General features: G+C 48.2%; 2 protein-coding genes across 2 annotated transcripts; one reads left to right on the top strand and one right to left on the bottom strand.

The window, feature by feature from the left end:
* Positions 1-2,680: 2,680 nt before the first annotated feature.
* On the top strand, positions 2,681-13,568 carry LOC113478881 (ostricacin-2). The gene is made up of 5 exons (XM_026846413.1): positions 2,681-2,943; positions 4,181-4,268; positions 4,641-4,767; positions 5,251-5,279; positions 13,394-13,568. Exons 2-4 carry the CDS (start codon positions 4,211-4,213, stop codon positions 5,261-5,263), a joined length of 198 nt encoding a protein of 65 aa, XP_026702214.1. The 5' UTR covers positions 2,681-2,943; positions 4,181-4,210; the 3' UTR covers positions 5,264-5,279; positions 13,394-13,568.
* Positions 13,569-18,327: 4,759 nt separating this feature from the next.
* LOC113478331 (antimicrobial peptide THP2-like) lies at positions 18,328-21,391 on the bottom strand. The gene is given in 5 exon segments (XM_026845462.1): positions 18,328-18,474; positions 18,476-18,568; positions 19,267-19,391; positions 20,048-20,126; positions 21,327-21,391. Coding segments are annotated over 4 exon segments (351 nt in total). The 5' UTR covers positions 20,106-20,126; positions 21,327-21,391; the 3' UTR covers positions 18,328-18,399.
* Between the last annotated feature and the right edge of the window lie 1,605 nt (positions 21,392-22,996).

The following is a 22,996-nucleotide window of genomic DNA, read 5'->3' as shown; positions in this document are numbered from 1 at the left end:
CCAAGTGCCATAAATATCACCTTGATTTCTGCTGCAGATGCCTGCCTGGGTATTCTTGGCATGTGACAGGCAGGGGTGGGCTAATGCTGGACATGCAGGGACCAGGGGCTGTGCTCAGCGTCTCAGCAGGCCCATGCCAAAGGTCTCCTCTTTTTGTGCTCTGCAGGGCTGTCCCTCGCTCGAGGATCACCCCAGGACTGTGAGCGCCGCGGGGGTTTCTGCTCTCACCGGTCGTGCCCTCCGGGGATCGGCCGCGTTGGCATTTGCTCTGAGCAAGACTTCTGCTGTCGGAGGTAGGTTCAGGGTTGAGCTTGATGTCTGGTGGGGTTTAGAGGTGAGGCTGTTGGAGAAAGAGGGGAAAATATGCAGCCCAAGGGAATGGGGACACCCCAAGCCCTCAGTGCTGTCCTGGTTGGGACAGGCACTGCCAAACCTTTCCTCCTGCAGTCGCTGGTACCCCTGATGGGCTCCTGAGTCCCCAGCACCAATCTCCAAGCAGCCCTCTGAGACCAGCCAGTGCCCTCACAGCGTGGTCAAGGCGATGCTGCGTGGAGGCACCAAGCACTGCTGGGAGCAGCAGCAACCCCGGACAACCGGACCGCGGTCCCGCGGGCATCCCTTACCCCAGTGTCCCCAATACAAGGTGGTGGTTTGCATTCCTACTGCCAAGAGGGGTGTGTGTGTGTGTGTGTCCTCAGGGAGCGACCTGCGGGTGTGTGTCTCTTTTCTCTGTGTGCAGGGAAGGGCAGAGAAGACGGGGGGAATTCCCGATAGGCAGGGACCCACAAACACACACACGCACCCTACATCCTCATCTACCCTGTCTCCAAGTTGGCCCCAAGTCAAGCAGAGTCCCCCTCAGTGTGAACCCCAGGGACCCCAGGACCAGACTTCTCTGTCAACAAGGGTATCCCTGTACCTCACATCCAGGGTCAGGGATTGGGGGTTGCTATGAACCCCTTAACTTCCATGGGTGCCTGCTGGTTGGCCACTGGGTCCCAAGCTGCATCAGGAGTCTCCACGGGGATGTTTCACAGGACATGCTTCTCTGGCGGCCTTGGGTTCATCCCCAGGTGTGGGGCCTTGGTACGTAGCACCAGGGGATGTTTCGTCATCCAGGGGTAGCTGGGGGAGGGGTGTGCGGGAAGTCATTCTGCCCCTGAAGAAATAGGGATTGATGCCTATGCCAGGGGGCCACTCAGGAACTTCAAATTGAGTTGAGGGTCAGTGCTGGGGAAGGGGATAGGGTTCAAGACCTGGGGCTGAGCTGGGGAGGTCAGTTAGGAGCCCAGGGCCAGGCTGTGGGTCAGCATCATGGGTAAGCCTTGGGGCAGATCGACGATGCTCAGCTCAAGGAGGGTCATGGGGGTGGTCCCTGCACTGCCGTGGGGCAGCCACCATGGGGGCTGGTAGGGCAGGGGTCATCCCACTGCCCACAGCCAGGGAGCAGGGCAGGCCAGGGAGGCTGGGAGCAGTCTCAACCTGGGGCATTGGGCACCTCCATGGGGATGGGCCAAGGCCAGACCAGGACGTCAGATATGGGCCAAAGTCCAGGTCTGGATCAGCAGGGCCAAGCTTCAGCTCTGCTGGGGTTCAGCACAAGATCCCCAGCTCAAAGCAGCTCCCCTGAGCAGGGGTCGGCCCCGGCCATGGCCTCCCTGCAGTGTGGGCTGGAAGCCCTCTCCAAACCATAATCAGGAGCTCTTGGCTGTGCTGGTCCTAGACTGGTCCTGAGCCTGGTACCAAACCTCCAGGAATGAGGATGCTCACTGGACACTTACATCTGCAAAGACATCACCACAGACACCCAATCCTACTTCTGTGGATTGCTGCTGGGGGAAAATCCCCATTATATGTGTAGAAAAAGTAGCCTTATGCCTGTCTCTGACAGATGACACCAGACCTTTTGTCTCTGATGTATTCAACCTCAAGACCATTTGTTCTCTTCAGGATCCAACTCCCAGAGCGTCGGTCTCTCTGGGCAATGGACCAGCACCCTTGGTACTCTCTCCCATAACCAGTACTCTGGCTTGAAGTTTGCTAGAGGGCTGCACAACCATGCAGACACACCACAGACAGATTATTCGTAAAAAAAAAAAAATAGTTAAAGTTTACTAGAAATATAGGACAGACCATGGTGATCAGATGTAGGGTATGGTCAGAGAAGCGTATTAACCAGCAGCCTGCTTGCACGCTTTCACATCTTGCTTATCTCTGTTTCTACTGAACCACATTTGTGGTTTTGTAACAGGAATGACAGTCTTAGGAGCAGTGAATTCAGACCGAATTAGGTGAGCTGTGGCTTCACCTGATCACTTTTCCTCTGTTCACTGTCTGTTTATGTGAGTAGCCATCAGAAAGGGAGCTTGACGATTCCTGCCATATCCAAAGCAAATCACCTCAGCAGGCATGAAGCTGTTCTCATAATGTCAAAAGAGGACAAAATTAAAATATTTTGCATGATACTGCATGTCACACACTACCTGCTTACTAAGTAAATGGAAAGGAAAGGAAGAGACAAATATTTTACCCTTTTATGGCAGTGGTTGCTACTGGTGTCTACACCAAACAGTCTGCTTTGTCCATCCCAGGCAGTTGATGCCAAGCCACTGCAGCCCAGCTGCCCGCTGTGACACGGGGTGTCACAATACGTATTGCATGAGGATAACAGTGAGGATTGCAAAAACCCCCAAGAGGTACCTCAGCCTCTCCCATTGCAGCAGGGAGGGATAAGGTGCAACTGCATCACCCCACACAGATGGGTTGCTTTGTGATTAGCCAAGGGGAGCTGTGCAGCAGGAATAAAAGCATGTCCCACCCACCAGCAATGGTATAAAACCAAGGTATTTTTGGCCAAAACTGTAGTCCTTGAACTCAAGGGCATCTGGATACAAGTGATTCCTGGCACGTTTATTATTGCCTGAACACCAAGACCTCCATCAGGTAGGTAATTTCCATGTATGTTTCTGGAAAACTGCGCATTCAGCTTCTCTGTTCGAGTGGCATGACACTACACCCAACTAAATGACAGACTGCTCGGTAAAAATAGGCTCTCAGAGATGCATAGGAAAGAGAATAAGAGCCTTCCTATGAGTCTAAGAGCCCAGACCATGAGGAGGATGGCACTAAGACTTCCTGACCACAATGGGACTGGAGTGGTGCCTCGAGGCTGGAGGAGGGACACGAGATCTTCTGTTCTGGGGGAGTGGGGACTGTCCTCAGCAAAGTAAGGAGAGACTTTTCCCACAGCAGTATGGAGATTTTCCATCCTTTCAGGCTTTCAGTTAACTCCACAGGTTGATTTGTGTTTGTGTTTCTGGCCACCAAGACACTTCCCTGCCCTCTTGCTCCTCCCTGGGTCGGCGCTGCATGGGGCAGGGGCAGTAAGTGTGGGGCCGGGGAGTGTCTTTCCTGGGAAGCCCTGGAATGTTCTTGAGTTGAGGATGGGCACTCCCAAGCCGAGCTGGGAGGACTTTCCTGAGCCCAGGGAAGCAGAGGTGGTTGGGCAGGGTGTTTTGGGCAGCCAGCTCTGGAGTGTCTGAGGTGATGGAGGGCACTGGCTAACCCTTCATACAGCATGGCATCTCCGGGCACATGCACTTCCCTGAATTCTTGACCCTGGTTTGTCAATGGGCATGGCACTGAGTGTTGGCACAAGCTTCTCCTCATGTGTGGAAACCTTCTCTGCTCTGGCATTTGATTAAGAAGAGGCAGAATGGAGAGAGCAAATGCCCCAGTGGTAATCCCGGTCTACTGACTGTTCTGGGAAGGGTTCCTTGTGTCACCCCTTGATCCTGTCTCATAGTAAATTCTGCTCGGGGCACAAACACATGCCCTGCAAAAGTTCTGAGGGACTGTAACATCTAAAAGTAATTATTCCTTCCTTAGAATGTGAGTTTCAGTGGATTTTGAGTAAAACACCAACAAGTAGCGTGATTCCTCTAGTCTGTGTTTTGAGCAAAACATCAGGAAGCCCTGTGAAGTAGACAATGAAGTAAACTTCAGATTCTACAACAGGCTGGTGCTTCCCAGAATGCTCCCAGGACACCCGTGAAGTTGCAATGCTAAGAAACGTTCTTAACTCTTTTGTTGGAGACTGATCTTCTGCTGGTTGGCTCCCCATGTGTGCCCAGCCATGTCCATGTCCTTTCCTTGTTGTCGTGATGTGTCCTCTCTGCAGCCCCGGGAAGACCTGGGACAGGCGTGAGCCATGCGGATCCTGTACCTGCTCTTCCCCTTCTTCCTCCTGATGGTCCAGGGTGCTGCAGGTGAGAGGGGAAGAGGGAAGATGGGGTGAGGTGTGAGGCCCCACCAGTGGGGTCCTTCATGTCCTGGTAAGTGACCAGATGTGTCAGATATATACAACGTTTGGGAGGGAATGGCTCTGATGAACATCTGGGCAGGTGAGGAGCCAACACAGCCATTCCTGGGCCTCACACTGCTCTTCCCTCTGACATTGCCCCATGCACACAAACTGCTGCAGAAAAGTTAACCTCCTACTGGAGAGGTGAAGATGTTCACTTTGGTGCTGGGTGCAGGTGTGAGACTGAGATCCAGGGGCAGCATCAGCCTCTCTGGAACCACACACAGTTTTGGCACTTATCCCATACTTACCTTCTGTGACCTCTTTCACTGCGCAGGATCCTTCCTCGCTCCGGGAAATAAGGAAGAATGTAAACGACAGAATGGCTACTGCGGATTTCTGAAGTGCTCTTTCCCCTTTGTCATCAGTGGGAAATGTTCAAGGTTTTTCTTTTGCTGCAAAAAGTGAGTTTTGGAATGACAAATGCTACTGTTATTGAAGAAAGAGAGATGCTGTTGTGTTTAAGCATCCATGTCTACAGGGCAGAGGCCAGGGGAGGACAGGAAGGGTTCTTGCACCTGCCCTGAGTGGGGCTGAAGGAGCCCGAGGTCAGCCAGCACCTCCCCACTCTCCTTCAGCCCCGTGAGACTCATTCAGGCTTTGCCGAGGGCTCTCCCAAGCTGGCAGAGAGTGAAGCGTTCACTGTCCTTGGACAGCAGCGAGGACATGATCCGGGATTTGCTGCACCTGCATAGAACTGGTGCCAGGGCAGCCAGCACTAAGGTGACACGGGTCCAATCTGTCAGCAATAAGGACTGAACCTCACCTCCGCTGAGCCTGATTCTCTTGAGCAGAGAGCTTGTCATCGCAGGGTGGAGAGGAGAGAGTGGGAGGAAGGGAAATGTAAGTCTCCACTGGTGATGTGCTTGTCTTCTTTCTTCATACAGGATATGGCGTTGATACCATGAACACTATAAGCTAGATGTCCCCCTCGCTTCTGTCTCCTGGACCCATCTCCTGATGCCCTCTACCCTCCCGGCCTCTGCCGTCCCCAGCAGGTGTGACAGCAGGAGTGGAAGTGCTGCTGCTGCTGGGTGCCAGGTGCTCATGGGCTGGAGACATCCCGTGGTGGACCCGGTGTTGCTGAGGCAGAGGCTGCTTTTCCCGGCTTGAATAAAGACGAGCAGTTTGGCATTGCAGTGTGTGGGATGTGTGGCTGTTTCCTTGTGCTTGAGGGTGTGCTGTGTGTGCTGTCTCTGGGGGTGGGGATGGATTGGTGTCAGAAGTACCTGGGGATGCTGTGGGTCATCACTGTGTCTGTCCCCAGGGATGCTTTTTCCTGGCATCTCTGTGGGGACACCGAGCCTGGCAGTCCCCTGTGGGCCAGGGTGTTTGCTGTGGGGGTGATGGAGCTGCTCTGAGGATTGCCCCTCCTGAGGAGCGTGACCCCTGTCCTGGTCCTGTTGGTCATGAGTGTCCTTTTTCCCTGGCATCTGAGGCTTCATGGCCAAGGCTGTGCTGGTTGGTGTGTCCCTTTGGTGGGCATGGACAGGGCTGCCCACCTAACGCATACCAGAGTCCTTAAAGGTCCCACCACACAGTGGGATGAGACCTCCATCTCCATCATCTGAAGCAGGCCTGAGCTCAGCTCCCTCCCTGCTGTCAGACCCACAGCACCCACCTCTCTACCTGTCCCCCGCTGTTCCTCCCTTCCACATGTCTCCTGGAGGAGCTTGATCCCAGAGAAAGCCCCCAAGGATACCTTTCCAGACCTTGGAGAAAAATAGGTCTCCCAGGCTGGATGTCCATGTCCTCCTCAAGGTCATTCCTCCAACGGGTCACATGGACCACAACCTGGAAATGCCCAGAAATATTGCCCAGCAGGGAGAAAGGGCAGAAATCAGGGTGTCTTCTCTCTGCCTGCCTCACACAAGCTGGGATTGCAACACAGTTCTCCATCAACACCCTGTGACCTCAACCTTTCTGGAAGCGCAGACCTCTGCCCTGTATAGTTAAATACACATGTGTGTCCAGGTACATGTGACCATGTCAGCAGCTAGTGGCCGTGGCTGTTTTCTTGAATCCTTTCCATTCCAAAGGGCCAGATCACCCTCAGCACTCCATCCCTGACTTTTCCACCTTCTGCTTTCCTGCTGGGTGTGCAGCTCTTCCCAGAGCCACAGGGCTGACACCTGCATTTTCTCCCAGGGCATCTCTGTCCTGGTCCTGACGCTTAAGGTTCTTGCTGGATTCAGAGTAGCCCAGTCCTCTGTGACACAAATTCCTGTGGGAGGGCTGTAGGAGTGAGTGGGGATGTGTACCACCCTAAGCTAGGGGTCCACATCAACTAAGGTCTTTCCTCACATCCACCAATAGCTCCCACCCTGCTGCCCAGGTCCTGCACCCAGAACAGCAGGTTCTCAGTGACTTTGCAGGATTGTTTCCTTCATGTTCACTCATGTATCATTTAAATGAACGTTTAGCAGTCACCATGAACACCCTTTATCTCAGCAGCACAAAGCTGTTCCACTGTCCCATGGGCCCTTTGCCCAGAACATCTTGAATAAAACCGATGGGTTTTGTTGCGGAAAGTCATCCCATGAATTTAATATGGTAAATATAGAGCAGAAACAGCAAGAAAAAGAGAAAAAACAATCAATAGATTATATTTTCTGTTACCCATGATATGACATGACTTCCATGGAAGCAGAGAACTAGAGATGTGGATATACACTTGCATTTGAACATCAGCTCATAAATGCATGCAGGAATCAATTATTTCCAAAACATAGAATCACAGACTGGTTTGGGTTGGAAGGGACCTTAAAGATCATCCAGTTCCAACCCCCCTGCCATGGGCAGGGCCACCTTCCACTAGCCCAGGTTGCCCAAAGCCCCGTCCAACCTGGCCTTGAACCCTTCCAGGGAGGGGGCAGCCACAGCTTCTCTGGGCAGCCTGTGCCAGGGCCTCACCCCCCTCACAGGGAAGAATTTCTTCCTTATGTGATGAAGCTTCAAATAAAATACAGACTTTCTTATCATTTTGAAAGGGAAGAAGGTTTATAATACTCCCCATGTTCTTGCACACCCCATGCTAGATGATTATTTTGTCAGACTGGAGGAGAAAAGGAGGGAAACACATCAGGGCAGCAGCTCACACATCATCCACCAAGTTCCTGGAATGCGTAGAAGACTGATTCCCGAGACAAATGTTGGATGTGCCAACCAGGAATGAGGCACTGCTGGACTTGCTATTCACAAACCAAGAAAAGCTGCATTGTAATATCTCAGTCAGTGATAGTCTTGGCTGCTATCTCAGTGATCACAGTATTGTGGGGTTTGGGATCTTGGTGAGCACACTGAGGTTAGTACTAAGACCTACGTTGTATACTTTAGAAGAGCAAACTTGAGCTTGCTCAGAGGTCATTTGGAAGGTATTTGGTGGAAAGCTTCCATGGAAGATAAAGGAAGTAGTGAGTGCTAGGAATTTTTCAAGAATGCTCTCCTGGAAGCACAAAACCTGTTCATCCCCTTTAAAGGTAACAGAAGTAAGTGGAGCAAGAGACCTGCTTGGCTTAACTGTGAGCTTCTGAGTCTGCTCAAAACCAAAACCAGAAACAGAAAACCAGATGAATAACTGTTGAGAATTATAAGGTCATTGCCAGGGCGTGAAGAGATGTAGTTAGAAAAACAAAAGCTCAGCTTGAATTGGAATTAGCCGGAGATGTCAAAAACTATGAGAAAGGATTCTTCAGGTACATAAACAGTATGCAGAAACAGAAGGAAAATATTGGCCTGCTGTTAAACAGGAGAGGTGAATTAGTCACCAACAACGCTGAAAAGGCAGAGGTTTTCACCTCTGTCTTTACCAGCACTGTTGGGCCCCAGGCCTTGGGAACAAAAATCCAGGTCAATGCAAACACAGACCCATCAGCAGTGAAGGAAGAGTTGGTATGTGAACTATTACAGGAGCTCGGCCCTATGAATCGATGGCCCCTGATGTTATCCACCTGAGGGTGTTACGAGAGCTGCGTGATGTCATTGCAAGACCGCTTGCCATAATCTTTGAGAAGTCGGGGAGATTGGGGATGTCCCAGAAGACTGGAAGAAGGCTAATGTCACCCCATCTACAGGAAGGGCTTCAAGGAGGATCCAGGAAATTGTAGGCCTATCAGTTTTACCTCAGTCCCTGAGAAAGTTACAGAACACATTCTCCTGGGGCCTATCACAAGTCAAATGAAGCACAGGTTTGGGAAAAGCCAGCACGGATTCACCAAGGGCAAATTGTTCTGACAAACCTGATCGTCTTCTACGACAAAGTAACCTGCAAGTGGTGGACACTGTCTACCTGGATTTCTCCAAGGCTTTTGATACGGTTTCCCACAGCCTCCTCCTGCAAAACTGATGTGTAACAGTCTAGACAAGGGATCTGTGCGGTGGGTGGGGAATGGGCTGACAGGCCAACCCAGAGTGATGGGAAACAGCTCCTTTTCAAATTGGCAACCTGTCACAAGTGGGGTCCCCCAGGCATCAATGTTGGGCCCAACACTGTTTAACACCTTCATAAGTGATCTGGGTGATGGGACCAAGCGCGCCCTGATGAGGTTTGCTGATGATACCAAACGGAGTGGGGATGGACACTCTGGAAGGGAGAGTCACCCTGCAGGGAGACCTGGATAGGCTGGAAGCGTGGGCTGACAAGGACCTTATGAAGTTCAGCAAGGACGAGTGTCAGGTCTTGCACCGGGGAAAACATAATCCAGGGGCGCAGCACAGGCTGGGATCTACCCGGCTGGGGAGCAGCTCTGTGGAAAGGGACCTGGAGATCCTGGTGGACAAGCAGCTCAGTATGAGTGAACAGTTTGCTGCTACAGCAAAGAGAGATAACAGGGTGCTTAGTTACACCAACAAGGGCATCACCAGCAGAGATATAGAAGTCATCATCCCTCTTTACTCAGCGCTTGCCAGGCCACGCCTGGAATCCCGTGTTCAGGTTTGGTCCCTGCTGTACAAAAAAGATGTGGAGAGTCTGGAGAGGGGCCGGAGAAGGGCCACAGAGATGATCAAAGGACTGGGAAGCCTGCCATGGGAGGAAAGGCTGAGAAGTGGGTTTGTTCAGCCTTGAGAAGAGAAGGCTTAGGGGAGGCCTTATCACTGTGGTCCAGTATTTAAAGTGTGGCTACAAAGCAGATGGAGACTCCCATTCTACAAAGAGTCAAATGGAGAAGAGGAGGGGTAATGGGTACAAGTTATTCCTGGGGAGATTCTGACTGGATACAAGAAGAAAGTTTTTCACAGTGAGAACAATCAGCCACTGGAATTATTTCCCCAGGGAAGTGGTGGATTCCCCAACACTGGGCACTTTTAAGATTCAGCTGGACGGTGCTGGGCTGTCTTGTCTAGACCGTGCTTTTGCCGAGAAAGGTTGGACCAGATGATCCTTGAGGTCCTTCCCAACCTGGTATTCTGTGATTCTATGAAACCTTATCGGCTTTTTTGAGACTGGATGCTGCTGTCTGTACCAGCCAAAGTCCAGGAAGTTCCTGCCAAGCCACCGCAGCCCGTGTGGGTGCCCATTGTGCAGGGGGGTGTCACAACACGTGTTGCGTGAGGGTAACAGTGAAGATTGCAGCAGCCCCCAGGAGGCCCCTCAGCCTCTGCCACTGCGGCGGGGAGGGATGAGGTGCAACCCCACCACCCCACGCAGATGGGGCACTCTCTGATTGGCCAAGGGCAGCTGTGGCCATGGGAATGAGCATGTCCCACCCATGGGCAGTGGCATAAACCAGGGTGTTTTGGACAAAGTGGTATTCCCTGACCCCAAGGCCTTCTGGATGTAGGTGATTCCTCGCACACTTGTTGCCTCCTGAAGACCAAGACCTTCCCCCGTCAGGCAAGTACCTATGGGGTCTCTTTCAGGTTGGCCACCCAGTCAGTCTCTCTGTCGAAGTCCCATCAGAGTGGAACTGTCTAGATAACAAACTGTTGGATATATCTGTTCTCGTAGACATAATCTGAACTTTCTAGGGAAAAAAGTAAATTGAAAATATGAATTCCTTCCCGTTAGAGCCTGGAATCTGCTGAAGCTGGATCCAGGGTCTCCCCAGTGCTAGAGAGATTGGTAAGTTTCTGTGGCATTTCAAGAGAGACACCATGATCTTGTATTCTGGGGAAATGGGAACTCTATGACTTAAAGAGAAGCCACTTTACATACAGAGAATTTCCATTCTTCCAGCCTTCAGTTGACTAGTTGTGTCTTCCTGATATTTTTGGCCACTGAGACACCTCTCCCCGCTTTCTCCTAACTGGGGAGTTGCTTCACAAAGTAATCACCTGACTGTAGCTTTACTATTGCATTCAGCAATTTACTAAATGCATTCAGCATTGGCACAAGCTTCTCCAAAGGGTGCAAACCTTCTCTACTTTGGCCTTTGGTAAGGAGATGCAGAAGCAGGAGATCACGGGCACTAGGCATAACCCTTACCTGATGAGCATACTCGAAAGCGTACCTAGTCTATTGCTTTGATTCTGTCTCCCTAGAAACGTACTTAGGTCTGTTTTAGAGACAAGTGTTCCATGTGTAAGGCCCAAGGTCCTTCCAAAGTTAAGTTTTCTGAGTGAATTCTGTAAATGGCATCAGCTGCTTTTTAACTTGAAGCAGCACAAATCACCAGACATAAGATCTACAGTCTGTGCTTGGGAGAAAGCATAAGGAAGATAACTGAAAAATATGTTCTTAGGTAGTGCCTTGTCTGAAACTTCCTGAACTATTTGCAGACTATTCATGAAGTTGCATAGGTAGCCCTGTTCTTATGAACAGATGAAACGCTGGGGTTTCAACCCCAAGTTAAGGTTGACATGTGGGTGATTCCCACAGCCCTTCCCAAAGGGGGGTGAGTTTCCCTTTAGGCTCCCCCCCAGGGTGGGCGGCCTGGCAGACAGAGCCATTGGGTCAATGACCCCAGGGGTCCCGCAGTCAGTGACCCAAGGTCAGGTGTCCCACGCAGGGATAACAGCTGGGACCCCTTGCAGGAGGGGCAGTGTCTGTGTGTGAGGGGGATGCCCTGTGCAGAGTTCCCTGCTGGGGAAGGACCTCCCGCCTCCCTGGGACTGGGCTCCAGTCAGGTCTGGCTTTTGTAAACGTGGGCTGTGTAGAGATTCAGTGTGTGGCTTCCTTGGTCTGATGTGTTTGGCTTGTTGAGCTGGTTGTCTCCCGTCCCTTCTCTGGGAGACTGCATTTCACTGGTTATCCCACCCATTGTTGGCCGTGCGGTGGTGTTGTTGGGGTCAGTGGGATTGATGTCGATTATGTATAATCTGACTTGTTTGTACCCCCAGCGCTCACCCATGTCCTGATCCTTTTGTATCAAATACAGTTTGGTCATTGGTTCATCTTTATGCTGGCTGTGTCCTTTATTCTAGGCTTAATAATTGGCAGAACAACAGACTACAGACAACACCATCTTCCTTTGTTCAGGATAACGCACCTGTAGTTTTGTTTACCACTGTACCCAGGCTTCTACACCGCCTGACGTCCCCCATGTCCTTGTTGCCTTGGCATCTCCCCTCTGCTACCCTGTGAAGGCTTGGGCTGGGTGTCAGCCATGAAGATCTTGTACCTGCTCTTCCCCTTCTTCCTCCTGTTGGTCCAGGCTGCTGCAGGTGAGAGGGGAAGAGGGGAGACAAATGAGGTATGAATCCCCATCAGTGGGGCCTTCCATGTCCCGGGAAGTGACCGTATTGTTAGACATACTCAAAAGAGGGAATGGCTTTGTGGCTTTGCTCCAGTGTGAAAAAAACATGCAATGGGATATACCAAAGGATGCTCTCACAAGGACCCTTCCCCTGAGAGTAGAGGGGCTGATGTGGAGACACCCATCCAGGAATTGGCTCCTTCCGTGGGTTAGGGAGGGACTGAGCTCTGGTCTCCACCCTGGGCATTTAGCTCCTGCTCTGGGGGAGTGTCTCTGGATAAGTTCCCATTTCAATTGCTGAAGTCTCAGCCTATGCAGCCTACCCTCCTCACCCCCCAAAAATGCATGGGGAAGTCTTAGATACTTAGCATCTTTTTGAGGAACCCTAGGTATGTGTGATACTGGGATGTTAAAGCACTCTACCCCAGGCCAGATAGGTTAGTCAAGGCTTTATGGAAAGGCTGCTCCTGCAGTGACAGTGGCAGGACAGAAAATATCCTTTCGTACCACAAATAGCCAGCGATACCTGTGCCTCAGGGCTTTAGCAGATAGTTCTTCTAGGTAATAAATTTGCTACTGAAGATGCAGTTACGGTCACTTTAATACTTGGCCCATGAAGGGCGTTGAAATCCTAGTGGAGTTCCTGCCCTTACGGAATTACAGAATATTCTCCCAAATTATCTTTTCCTTACAATTGTTTCTCTGTACAGAGGCATCTCTAACTCCAGGAAATGAAGATCAGTGTAAGCAAGAAGGGGGATTCTGTAGTTTCTTGACATGCTATCACCCTCATCACATCTTTGGGAGGTGTTCAACATTTATAGTTTGCTGCAGAAGGTAAGTTCTGAAGTCAAACATTCAGAAATCGGCCTTCTGCTTTCTTGGCTGAAATTGATCTGTTGTTCTCTTTACATCGACACTGCTGGATAACACCCTCGTGCATTTGTGTGCAGAGGCGAATGCTAGGGAAGAAGGGTTAATGTACTTTGGTAAAGCTGCTTGAACCTGCCCCGTGTGGGGCTGAAGAAGCCTGAATTCAGCCAGCACCTTCCAAGTTCCCCTCAGCCCCATGAGACCAGACTGGGGGCTTTCATGAAGACTTTCTCATGTTATTGGAATGTGAAGCTTGATCTTTGTGTAGTGTGGGGCACAGGACCACCTCCATGAGGTTTCTGAACCTTGGGTTCAAGGTTGCAAGCACTAAGGAAAGGACAGCTCTAAGTCATCGCTAATGACTGGAGTTTATCTGTCCAGTAATTCCCTACAGGACCTCATAACAGAATAAATGACAGAGAGACTGGAGGAAAGCAAAGCAGGAACATAAGTAATAAATATCAGTGACCACATACTGTGCTTTATTTATGCAGGAAATAGTGATGAATCCCTGGACTTTCTGAGCAGGATGTCCTCCTCGCTTCTGGCTCCTGGAACCAGCTCCTGCTGTCCTCTTCCCTCCCTGCCTCTGCTGTCCCCAGGTGGTGGGACGGTGGGAGTGGAAGTGCTGCTCCTGCTGGGTGCTCATGGGCTGGAGAAATCCCATCATGGTCCTGGTGTCATTTGGGCAGAGACTGCTTTTCCTAGCTTCAATAAAGACATGTAGCTTGACAGGATCACAGACTGGTTGAGTCTGGAAAGGACGTCTGAAGGACATTTGGTCCGACCACCCTGCTCAAGCAGGACCACCCGGAGCTGGTTGCTGAGGACTATGTCCACATTGCTTTTAAATATCTCCAAGGGTGGAGACTCCACAATTTTCCTGGGCAACCTGTGCAAGTGCTTTGTTGTCATTACAGTAAAAAAAGTGTTTCTTGATGTTCAGAGAGACCCTACTGTGACTCGTTGTGTGCCTGTGGCCTTTGGTCCTGGCACTGGACACCACTGAAAAGAGTCTGGCTCTGCCCTCTTTGCATCCTCCCTTCAGGTTACACATTATAAGATCTCTGCAGAGCCTCCTCTTCTCCAGGCTGAGTAGCCCCAGCAATCTCAGCCTTTCATCATAGTAGAGATACTCCAGTCCCTTCATCATGTTGGGGGCCCTTTGTTGAACTCTTTCCAGTATGTCCATGTCTCTCTTGGACTGGGGAGCCCAGATTTTGACACAGTACTGCAGGTGTGGCCTCATGGTCTGTGCTGGGCAGTGTGTCCCTTGGGTGGGCACTACCCATCCTGGAGGCCCCGGGCTGCTCCTCATCTTGGTCCAGCACACTGTAGCCCTCCTTGTGCTGCTCCACGCCCCATGCTACCATGCAGCAGGGAGGGACCTATCTAATACAGCCCAGGACACCTTCAGGATAGCCACCTTTACCTCAAAGGCCCATTGCTGGCTTACATTCAGCCTGGTGTTCGCCAGGACCCCCAGGTCCACTCCTGCAAAGCTGATTTTCACCTGGGTGACCTCCAGCATGTATTGGTGTGTGAGGTTGTTCCTCCCCAGGTGCAGAATGTTGGACGTCTCCACGTAGAACTTCAAGAAGTTCTTGTCAGCCTATTTTCCCAGGCTGTCAGGGTCCCTCTGGGTGGCAACACAACCCTCTGGTATATGAGCAACTCCTCCCAGTTTGGTTTCATCTGCAAGCTTGCTGAGGGTAACCTATATCTTAAAGTTTCCCAGTTTCCAGGGAAGGAATAGGATGCTTTCTCCTTTTTTTTTCTCCCATCTGGAGACCATACAGGACCAGCCCTGCTGCTCTCTGCTATCAGGTACTGACCTCAGCCCTTCTACAAGCCAACACACAAAGCTTTGCTGCAGGTGAACATGTCTGCACAGGTCTGCATGCGACCAAAATACTTACCAGGGAGCAGCAAGGCCAGGCTGTTCCACCAGACGAGTCTGGCTTCACAGCAGTGAGGCAGCTCCAGGTTTGAACCAGGAAGGCAGGTCAGCAAGGTGGGCAGCCAGGATCAAAGCTGGAAAATATTTCAAGGACCAATGAAAGCATATTGAGCTTAAAAGCAGCTCTGAAGTGATGTTTGGGAGAGTCGTGCTTATCACAGCTCTTTCTGATGCAGCACTGTTACTCTAGGCCATGTAGCAGCTCCGTGTGCATCCTTGGCCTTGAAAACAGGCAGCTAAACCTTTGAAAGGTCTCCTGTATGTCTCCTGAGAGATGACACCTGGACTCAGGGGTCCCACAGTTTGGGGCTTTCTCTAGGAGGGATGTTCAGCTTTGTCCAGATAGGAAGCTTATCTCTGTGCTGTATTTCTTGATAACATGTATGAGTCTGCTTTTTGAGTAAGGCAGAAAATACGAATCTCTTCTGAGACTTCTTCTCCATAACTCCATCACTAGGTAGTTTTGCTGCCACGCAATCTCTCTGAAGACATTGCAAACACTTTTTTAATGCGGTGTGTTTTGGATAAATAAAGAGTCAGCATAAAGCCATCTTCATAGCAAGTGAGTGCTGAAGGAAGTTACCCAGTGAAACATGATGGAAGCAAATGCCAGCACACAGAAGCCTAGCATCACTGCCAAGTGCTGCATACCCAGCTGGAAAATTGGTGATGTCTGAGGGTGGCCGCCTCAGAAAGAGAAGTCTTCACCAAAATAACCAGAGTCACTTCTTATGAAGAGACGTGCATGGATACACACACATATTTACCCACAGGAGAATCATGGAGGTATTCTGTAGAAAGGGTGAGGTCAGCCTGTTGACAGAGAGCAGCCAGTCTAGCCTCAGGTTGTCTCCAGATGGGTGGAGAGGAGGACACCCTGCTCACTCCCTGTAGGACTACCCATCAGATCCATGAGGCCCCTTCAAGATGTCACCTTGAGGGGAAGCTGGACAGCCACCCTGGGAGATCTGCTTCCCTCTAAGGGCTACAAAGGTCTCCTTGGGAGTTGCCCATGGGATCAGCCCTGATGAGGTCAAGGGACATCCCTCCCTGCTGCATGGTAGAACGGGGCGTGGAGCCGCACAGCTCCCAGCAGACCCTCTAGCAAGGAGAGTTGCAGTGTGCTGGACCAAGACAAGGAGCAGCCCGGGGCCTCCAGGATGGGTTAGTGCCCACCCATGGGGCACACTGCCCAGCACAGACCTCCATAAGCATTTGCTGCTGCTGGAGCCTCTGGCTGCAGGGACAAGGACCAGAACGGGAGTGACGTGGCCATTCATAGCAAGCAATAGCCTATATAGTGAAGTCAGAATTTTTGTCAACATAAAGGTCAAGGCTTGAAAAGCATAAATTAAAAAATTTCAGCTTTTCAACTGTAGAGACACCTCAAGAGTTGGTGGCCAGTTACCCACTAACTCCTGCCGAGTTGAGGAATAACCATATTTCCTGTCCTTCACCTCCACGGTGTGTGCTTCATACCCAGACATAACTGGAAAAGGTTAATTGCCAAACGGTGCCACTTGAGGGATTATTAAACATTTGGACAAGTTCAGGGGGTAGGAGAGGGGCTGAGACAAGAAGAAATATTTCAGTACCAAATATTATGTGACCTGTGAAGTACATATGCCATATCTTCCACAATATAGACTGCATGCAACACGTATGGGGGGATTCAGTTCCTCTGACTTAATGGGGTGGCTGGATGTCCACCACAGTCAACAGAGTCGGGAGAAACAACAAACTGGTGAGGATGGCTTCAGTTGCTTAAACATCAGCAGTAGCGCCATTCCTAGTGTTGTGTAATATTCTGCCTGGTCTCCAGATGCTGCTGCAAAAAATTCAAGACCTCTTGCAAGCCTTGTCTACTACAGGATTGTAAAAATTAAAATCTGCAATTTCAAATGTCATAAATGAGATCTTCTAAGGATCTTCTCTGTATAGTTATTTAACACTATTGAACACTATTGAGTTCTAAGGAGCAGCAGGTTTGATTTTAATAATGTCTTTGGGCTAAAAGCGAATATAATATAATTATCCTGCTTATCTGCTGGTTAAGGCATAGTCAACAACTGTGTTCTTTGTAAAGTAATCGCTTTGTACACTTGCATTTCTCAGCGAAACTTCTGTCATGATGACAACTAAAAACACCCTGATGTTTCCTAGGCATACATTTTCACTGTTTTGTCTCTGTCCTGGTGTCTTTTTTCCCCTCTTAACACAGAGTGTTGGACTTGCATTCAACCATAAGGCTCCTACGCATTCTCTTTGCTTTTCTCTTAGCAGTGTCAGCTAGAAAACAAGACTAGAGTCTACACCAAAGAAAAAAAAAAAAAAAGATAAATAAACACTCAGAGGCATTTTTCTAAAATCTACCTTATCAGTTTTGAATGGCTTTTTGAGGGTGAAAATAATCTAGCTGCTGTAAATGCACTGAGAAGAAGGGTGAAGAGTGAGATTTTGCCTGCACGCATGGCCATGGTGCACGTTGGATGCCTCCTCTAGACACATTCCCTCTGAGGGACAGCAGTACCTTCCCAGCCCCCTTTAACCTGTGAGCAGGCTCTGCCAACTGTCTCACCGCATGACAGGGCCAGATTGTCAGCTAGCACCAGGCAGAGGGTCTACAGCTTGTCCAGGTGTGCATTCCTCCAAGCACCCGTTTTCCAAAGACTTTGATTTATGTTAACTATGGCCATGTATATGAATGAGTATATGAAATTGTGCCACAGAGGATTAGAAGTTGCATCAGACGTGCGAAGATAAGTTTCCTCCCTGCTAAGAAGTGCAAAGTATTTCTTTCTGTCACAGAACATAGAAATGCTGCAATTTTGGCAGGTAGATAAAATCCCCTCCTGAACAACATTTCAGGAATGTGAAGAACTGAGTGTGCCATAGGGTGGAGGGAGTGGGAGAGGAGCTAATGAAGAGAGACCAGTATAAGCTGTTGTTCATTTGTTATCTTTTAGGCATCCTCTCAGAGGGACAGGTGGGGGAAAAAAAGCAAAACTTACATCCATTGCTGTGAGATTACAGGACAAACAACTTCTGGAGAGAAATGAACTGACATAAATTGTTGCACTATTTAAAAAAAAAAAAAAAAAAAGGTCTACACCTTCCCCAGGATGCCCATGGGTATCATCTATAAGACAGAACATTGAGTCTAACATGCTGACATATTAATGGATGGTGGGTGTCTAGGGCTTTAGCTATTTCTATTTCTCTTTCACCAATAAAAAGTTTCTACATAACAAGATAAAAAAGATTTTGGCATCTGAACACGTTCCTGCAAACGGAAGCTGTGTTCTTCCAGCCAGCCTATCTCTTGGTACTGGAGGGTCAGGTCTTCAGTCCATGTCTGTCTAGTCCTTCATAGCTGTATGTCTCAGAAAAGCTCAAATTAAGGAGCAGTTGGCACTGTAAATTGTTGCTCTCTCGAGTACGTGTGTCAAAACCCAGGCGGGATCTTCACCCTCAGCCCATGAAAAAGATACCCCTGCTTCAGTGGCGTGAATGCTACGCAACAGGAATTTATTCATAAGGACGGAAAGCAATGCAGAATACATTTGGATTTACTTTACATCATAACATTTTGAATTAAAAATGAAAGGGGTGTGAGGCTTTATAGCAGGATCCAGTGATTTTAGCGGTAAGGGGGATTCAAAGCAAATTCGTGGATTTAGAAGAAATTTTCATCGCTCTTGAATGGACAATCCATGAAGTATTTATACATCCCAAGGCCTGCACAAAGGAAAAAAATAAATAACATTCAGGTTCTCTTTCTGTTTGTATTCCCTCCCCATTTACTCTCAATTCATGCATATTTTCCCCCTGTGTGTAAATACTTTCTAAAATATCTAATGTCATATGTAGTCATGCTGGGACAGCCTGTGCACTAATACCTGTGAGTACAAGGAGCATTTTCCTATTGCTTCAGGAAAAGCAGGGAATTAAATTGCTATTCCTTGATATTAGGGTGAACGCATTCACTCCTGAGTGAAAAGAGAAGGCTGCCTTTCATGTGGTAATTTCTATTTACGACACTGTCGCACTTTTTGCATACATCTGATGGCACTCGGAGATCTGTGTTCACCCTGCAGCATCACTGAACTCCCCTCTGTTCCCCACGCAGCACAGCAGCCCAGTTCTGCAAATACCAAACCCTGATATGTTGCTCTGGCACAGGAGCTGTAAAAGGGTCAGACAGAGCTGGGCCAGCACAAGGCTGACATCTCCAACCGTACTTCATCCTTCCTGTTGGGGCAGATCATGGTGCACATCTCAGCAACCTACTTCAACACTTGACTGTCCTCATGGCATCATAGAATTTTTTTCCTTATATCCAGTTTGAACATTCAATATAGCACCTTGGGGTTAGGGACATAAGCAAAATAGTTTTGTCCGCTCATGCTACAGATAAGCCTTGATGAATGTCAAACTCACCATTTGCAGCAGGAGCGGAACCCAAAGCAATTTCCAACTTTAATCTTACTGATGGGACAACTTCCAAAGTGACAAGTGCCTTTTCTACAGAAGAACATGTCCCGCCGGGGTGAAGACAAACCTACAACAATAACAAAACATTTCCTTCCTCTCATTCTGCAGGGCAGGGCAACACAGGTTTCACCATTTGTTGAGCTGCCTTCACCACCAACTTGCCAGGAGGACTCTTGCCCAGGTTGGCCGTGTTGAAAGGCCGTGGAAGAGGTGAGATTAGAAAACAGGCCTACACCTTGCAGAGGTGGGATGCTTAGCTCGCAGTGAACCTAAATGCATGGCCTTAAAGTCTAGGTGGAGAATGATAGAGATCTCCTGACTCATCGTCCTTTACCTTATGGGAAAGGATCATGGGTCCAGAGGCTTAAATATCAGGTCCTACCCAAAAAGAGTTGGCCAGGATTCATTTTCATCTGCATATGCACTGCTGAGTGCGCTGTTATCCAGAGATCATGGACACCACAGGTGCCATCTCCGCTGTCTTAACACCAGAACGTTCAGCACAATCTTTTTAGGAAGATACCAAAAGTGTAAAATCACATTTCTTCTAAGTCATCATTTCTCCACCTTTGAAAGAGTTTTCACAGGGAAGCGCAGGATATAAGCGATTTGATTACCTCCTGCTCTGTTTCTAGCAGTTTTAACCAGTAGTGGTTAAAATGTGCTGGGAAGTTTATTTCAGGTGCACAAAAATCCCTTTCTAGCATCTCTTTTCCATCTTACCTGGAGAAACCTGGAGTGTCAAGAAGAGGAGAGAAAAGAGCAGGTAAAGGATCTTCATGACTGTGGATTTGCTGTGTCACTGTAGGGAAAAGGACCGAGAAAGATGTATGACAGGCAGTGCCTGGGACCTACAGTCTTCTGAACCGTATAAATACTGTGTTAATCAAAATGGCATTTATATTGGCTTTTTCTTCAGTCTTTCAAAAATAACCAGTAAGACCCACATGACATCACGACTGCTGTGTGAGCATTTCTAGGAAAAGTAAACATATATGGGGCAATATGCTTTCAGGATATGTGATCATGAAGTTATGTTAATAGCTTGAATGCTCAGGTTTCTTCCACATTTTGCCAATAGTCCTTAGCCTAAATGCAATCCTGACTTTATTTTTACTTAATTTTTTTACCTAATAAACAAACAATTCGAGGTGATTCTGCAGTCAAACTTAGAAACTTCAGGGGAAAAAAAAATAATTCATTTTGCAGTGTTAAAATTTATCAAGAAATAGCAGCAAAAATCAACTTGCTCAAAATCTTCAGTCTCAGTCTACAGGCAGCAATTCTGGAATAGACACAACCAAATCAATTCTCATTTGAGAAGTGAAATTTGAAAAGCAAACATGTAACGCTGTAATTGAAAGTGTTTAGTCCTTTAATATTGTCAAAATAAGATAAGAGAGCCTAGAAGGGGGGCTTATTGATAAAGAACAGGTAGTTAATATCATATATCAGCATTAGAGAATCTTCTGATCTGTCACAGAATATGTTCTCTTAAGCAAGGAAGGGAAATGATGTGCTGAAATGTCGTATTTCTGCAGACTGAATGGTAGAGAGTGGCTCGAAAGAGCTTTGAAATTAGCATTAGAAATTTACACAGATTTCTCTATATTTGAAAATATCAGAAGAAACAAGTAGGCAAAGTTAACAATTCCTAAAATGAAACAAAGTTCTTAACATAGAGACACAAATAAAAAATTTATACTGGTTTCCATTGGAGACCGCCAATTTCCCTGGACCACAGAGCTCTCAGAAGGAACCTGACCCAGGCAGATGTTTTTCCTACGAGTTAGTAAGCAGAGTATTTTGATCAAAGTATTCTAGGTATTAGCACATATTTGAACCGCTTATTCAACCTGTGAAATTTCTGTAAAAATTAAAAAATAACCTTTCTTAGTGATCTACGAATTTAGGTTAATAATGCGAGAGGTGTTGTGGGGTTTTTTGAGGAAAAGGCAACAGCAGATATTGAAAGAAAGACCGAAAAGAACTGAGAAGTTACCAGGTATTAGATGAGCCCAGAAGCCAAACAAGACCTGCCTTTCGTCCCTTCCCTCTGGAGGGTTTTGTTTGTGGGGCTGAGACCCTCATTTATAGGGTCTCAAAGGGTGTGACAACTGCCTTCTCTTCTCAGCAAACAAACATTCAGCCAATCAAAAAATTACCTTTTTTTTTTTTTTTTTTTTTTTTTTAACCAGAATGGAGCCGCTTTTTATTTCCCAGTGAAAAAGCAGGGTTTCTCTCCAAACCTACTGAAACCTTTCTTCTGGCAAATCCCAGGTTTTTCACGCAATACCTGTTGTGACACTCCAGTTTGTGTAAGATACGTTAAGCCACCGTGGTGTGTGTCAAACATCTTGGGACACGCACTGAACTGTTCCTGCTTAGGAGCGACTTAACCCGTTGCAATACTGAGCATCTGTGCACCTCTCTGCACTCACAGTTAGTTTATTTTCTGTTCTCTGAATATAGAATATGAGAACACAGAATGGACATGTGAAACTAAAAGAAATGTCCATTGGTTTAGTGGCCAGTGGCCACTACAGATGCCTAAGGAAGGAACATAAACCGTACAGAAACAGGGTGAGTGCACTGTGGTTATGTCTCTGTACGTCCTTCCAGCTGATGGAAAATACATCAGGTTAGGGAAATCCAATGCCAGAAGCTGTCTCTGGACCCTCAGTCTCAGAGCTCCAGACTGAGCATTTGTCCATGACTCCAGCTTCTACGTCTGACCTCCACAGGACCTTCAGCTGGTAGTTCCACAAACACATTCTGCCTTGGGTGAGCATTCTTTTGTTGCTTATCTGCTCTCAGTCTGCCAGCTGACCATCTGCTTTTTCCCTCATGGGAAGTAGCAAATACAAATTCCATTTTCACCTCTCCACGTTATTACTGATGCTGTGGTCATCTACACTCTCCCTTCCCTGTCTATCTTCCCACAGTGAAAAGAGGGTTTCTGTCAACCACATCTGCCAGATAAGTCTTCAAATGGATCTGGCTACTTCAGTGGATCATTCCTGCTGTACATTTATCTTATTGTTTTAGTTCTAGTACACTCTTTTGGGAATGGGCTGGCTAGAATTGCATGCAATGCCCAAAAAGCATTTGGATTTCTATAGTGCCTAATCATGTTTATTCATTTGTTTTCAGCTCCTTTCCCCCTCAGTTCCTAACATTTGACTTGCCTTTCTGTCCACAGGTGAACACTAACGTTTCTATCCACAGTGAAGTCTACAACAGCATCACTACAGTTCTGAAGTGACCTCCTGATTGTCCCCTGTGACTTCATCTTAGTTCAGGTTGAAGAGGACTTTTCATGTGTGCAAACTAGACTCCTTAGGAGGAAAGTGAACAAGATGTTTTGCTTTGAAAATGTCTGGTTTCAAAGGTACTCTGGTACCTTTGATCACATCTGGTATCCAAACGTACTCTGAAGGTACTCAAATGCCTAGTGGGGCATGAACCAATGTGTGGACTACGCCACCTCAAGGTCCTGTAGAGTGTACATAGCATTTCTATTTTTTTTGAAACCTGATGAATTTAGACTGGAGGATCAGCCATTTAAGGAAAAGCTGAAGGATCCATCTTTGTTCAGCTTGGAGAAAACATGGCTAAGGGTCATCTAAATGCTGTTCACAACTACCTAATGGTAGCTCTAGTGAAGATGGA

This window comes from Athene cunicularia, assembly GCF_003259725.1.
Source record: "Athene cunicularia isolate RWA chromosome 3 unlocalized genomic scaffold, athCun1 chr3_part1, whole genome shotgun sequence".
NCBI lineage: Eukaryota > Metazoa > Chordata > Aves > Strigiformes > Strigidae > Athene > Athene cunicularia.
Note: the sequence above shows the minus strand (reverse complement) of the source record. Positions and strands in the feature narration are given on the sequence as shown.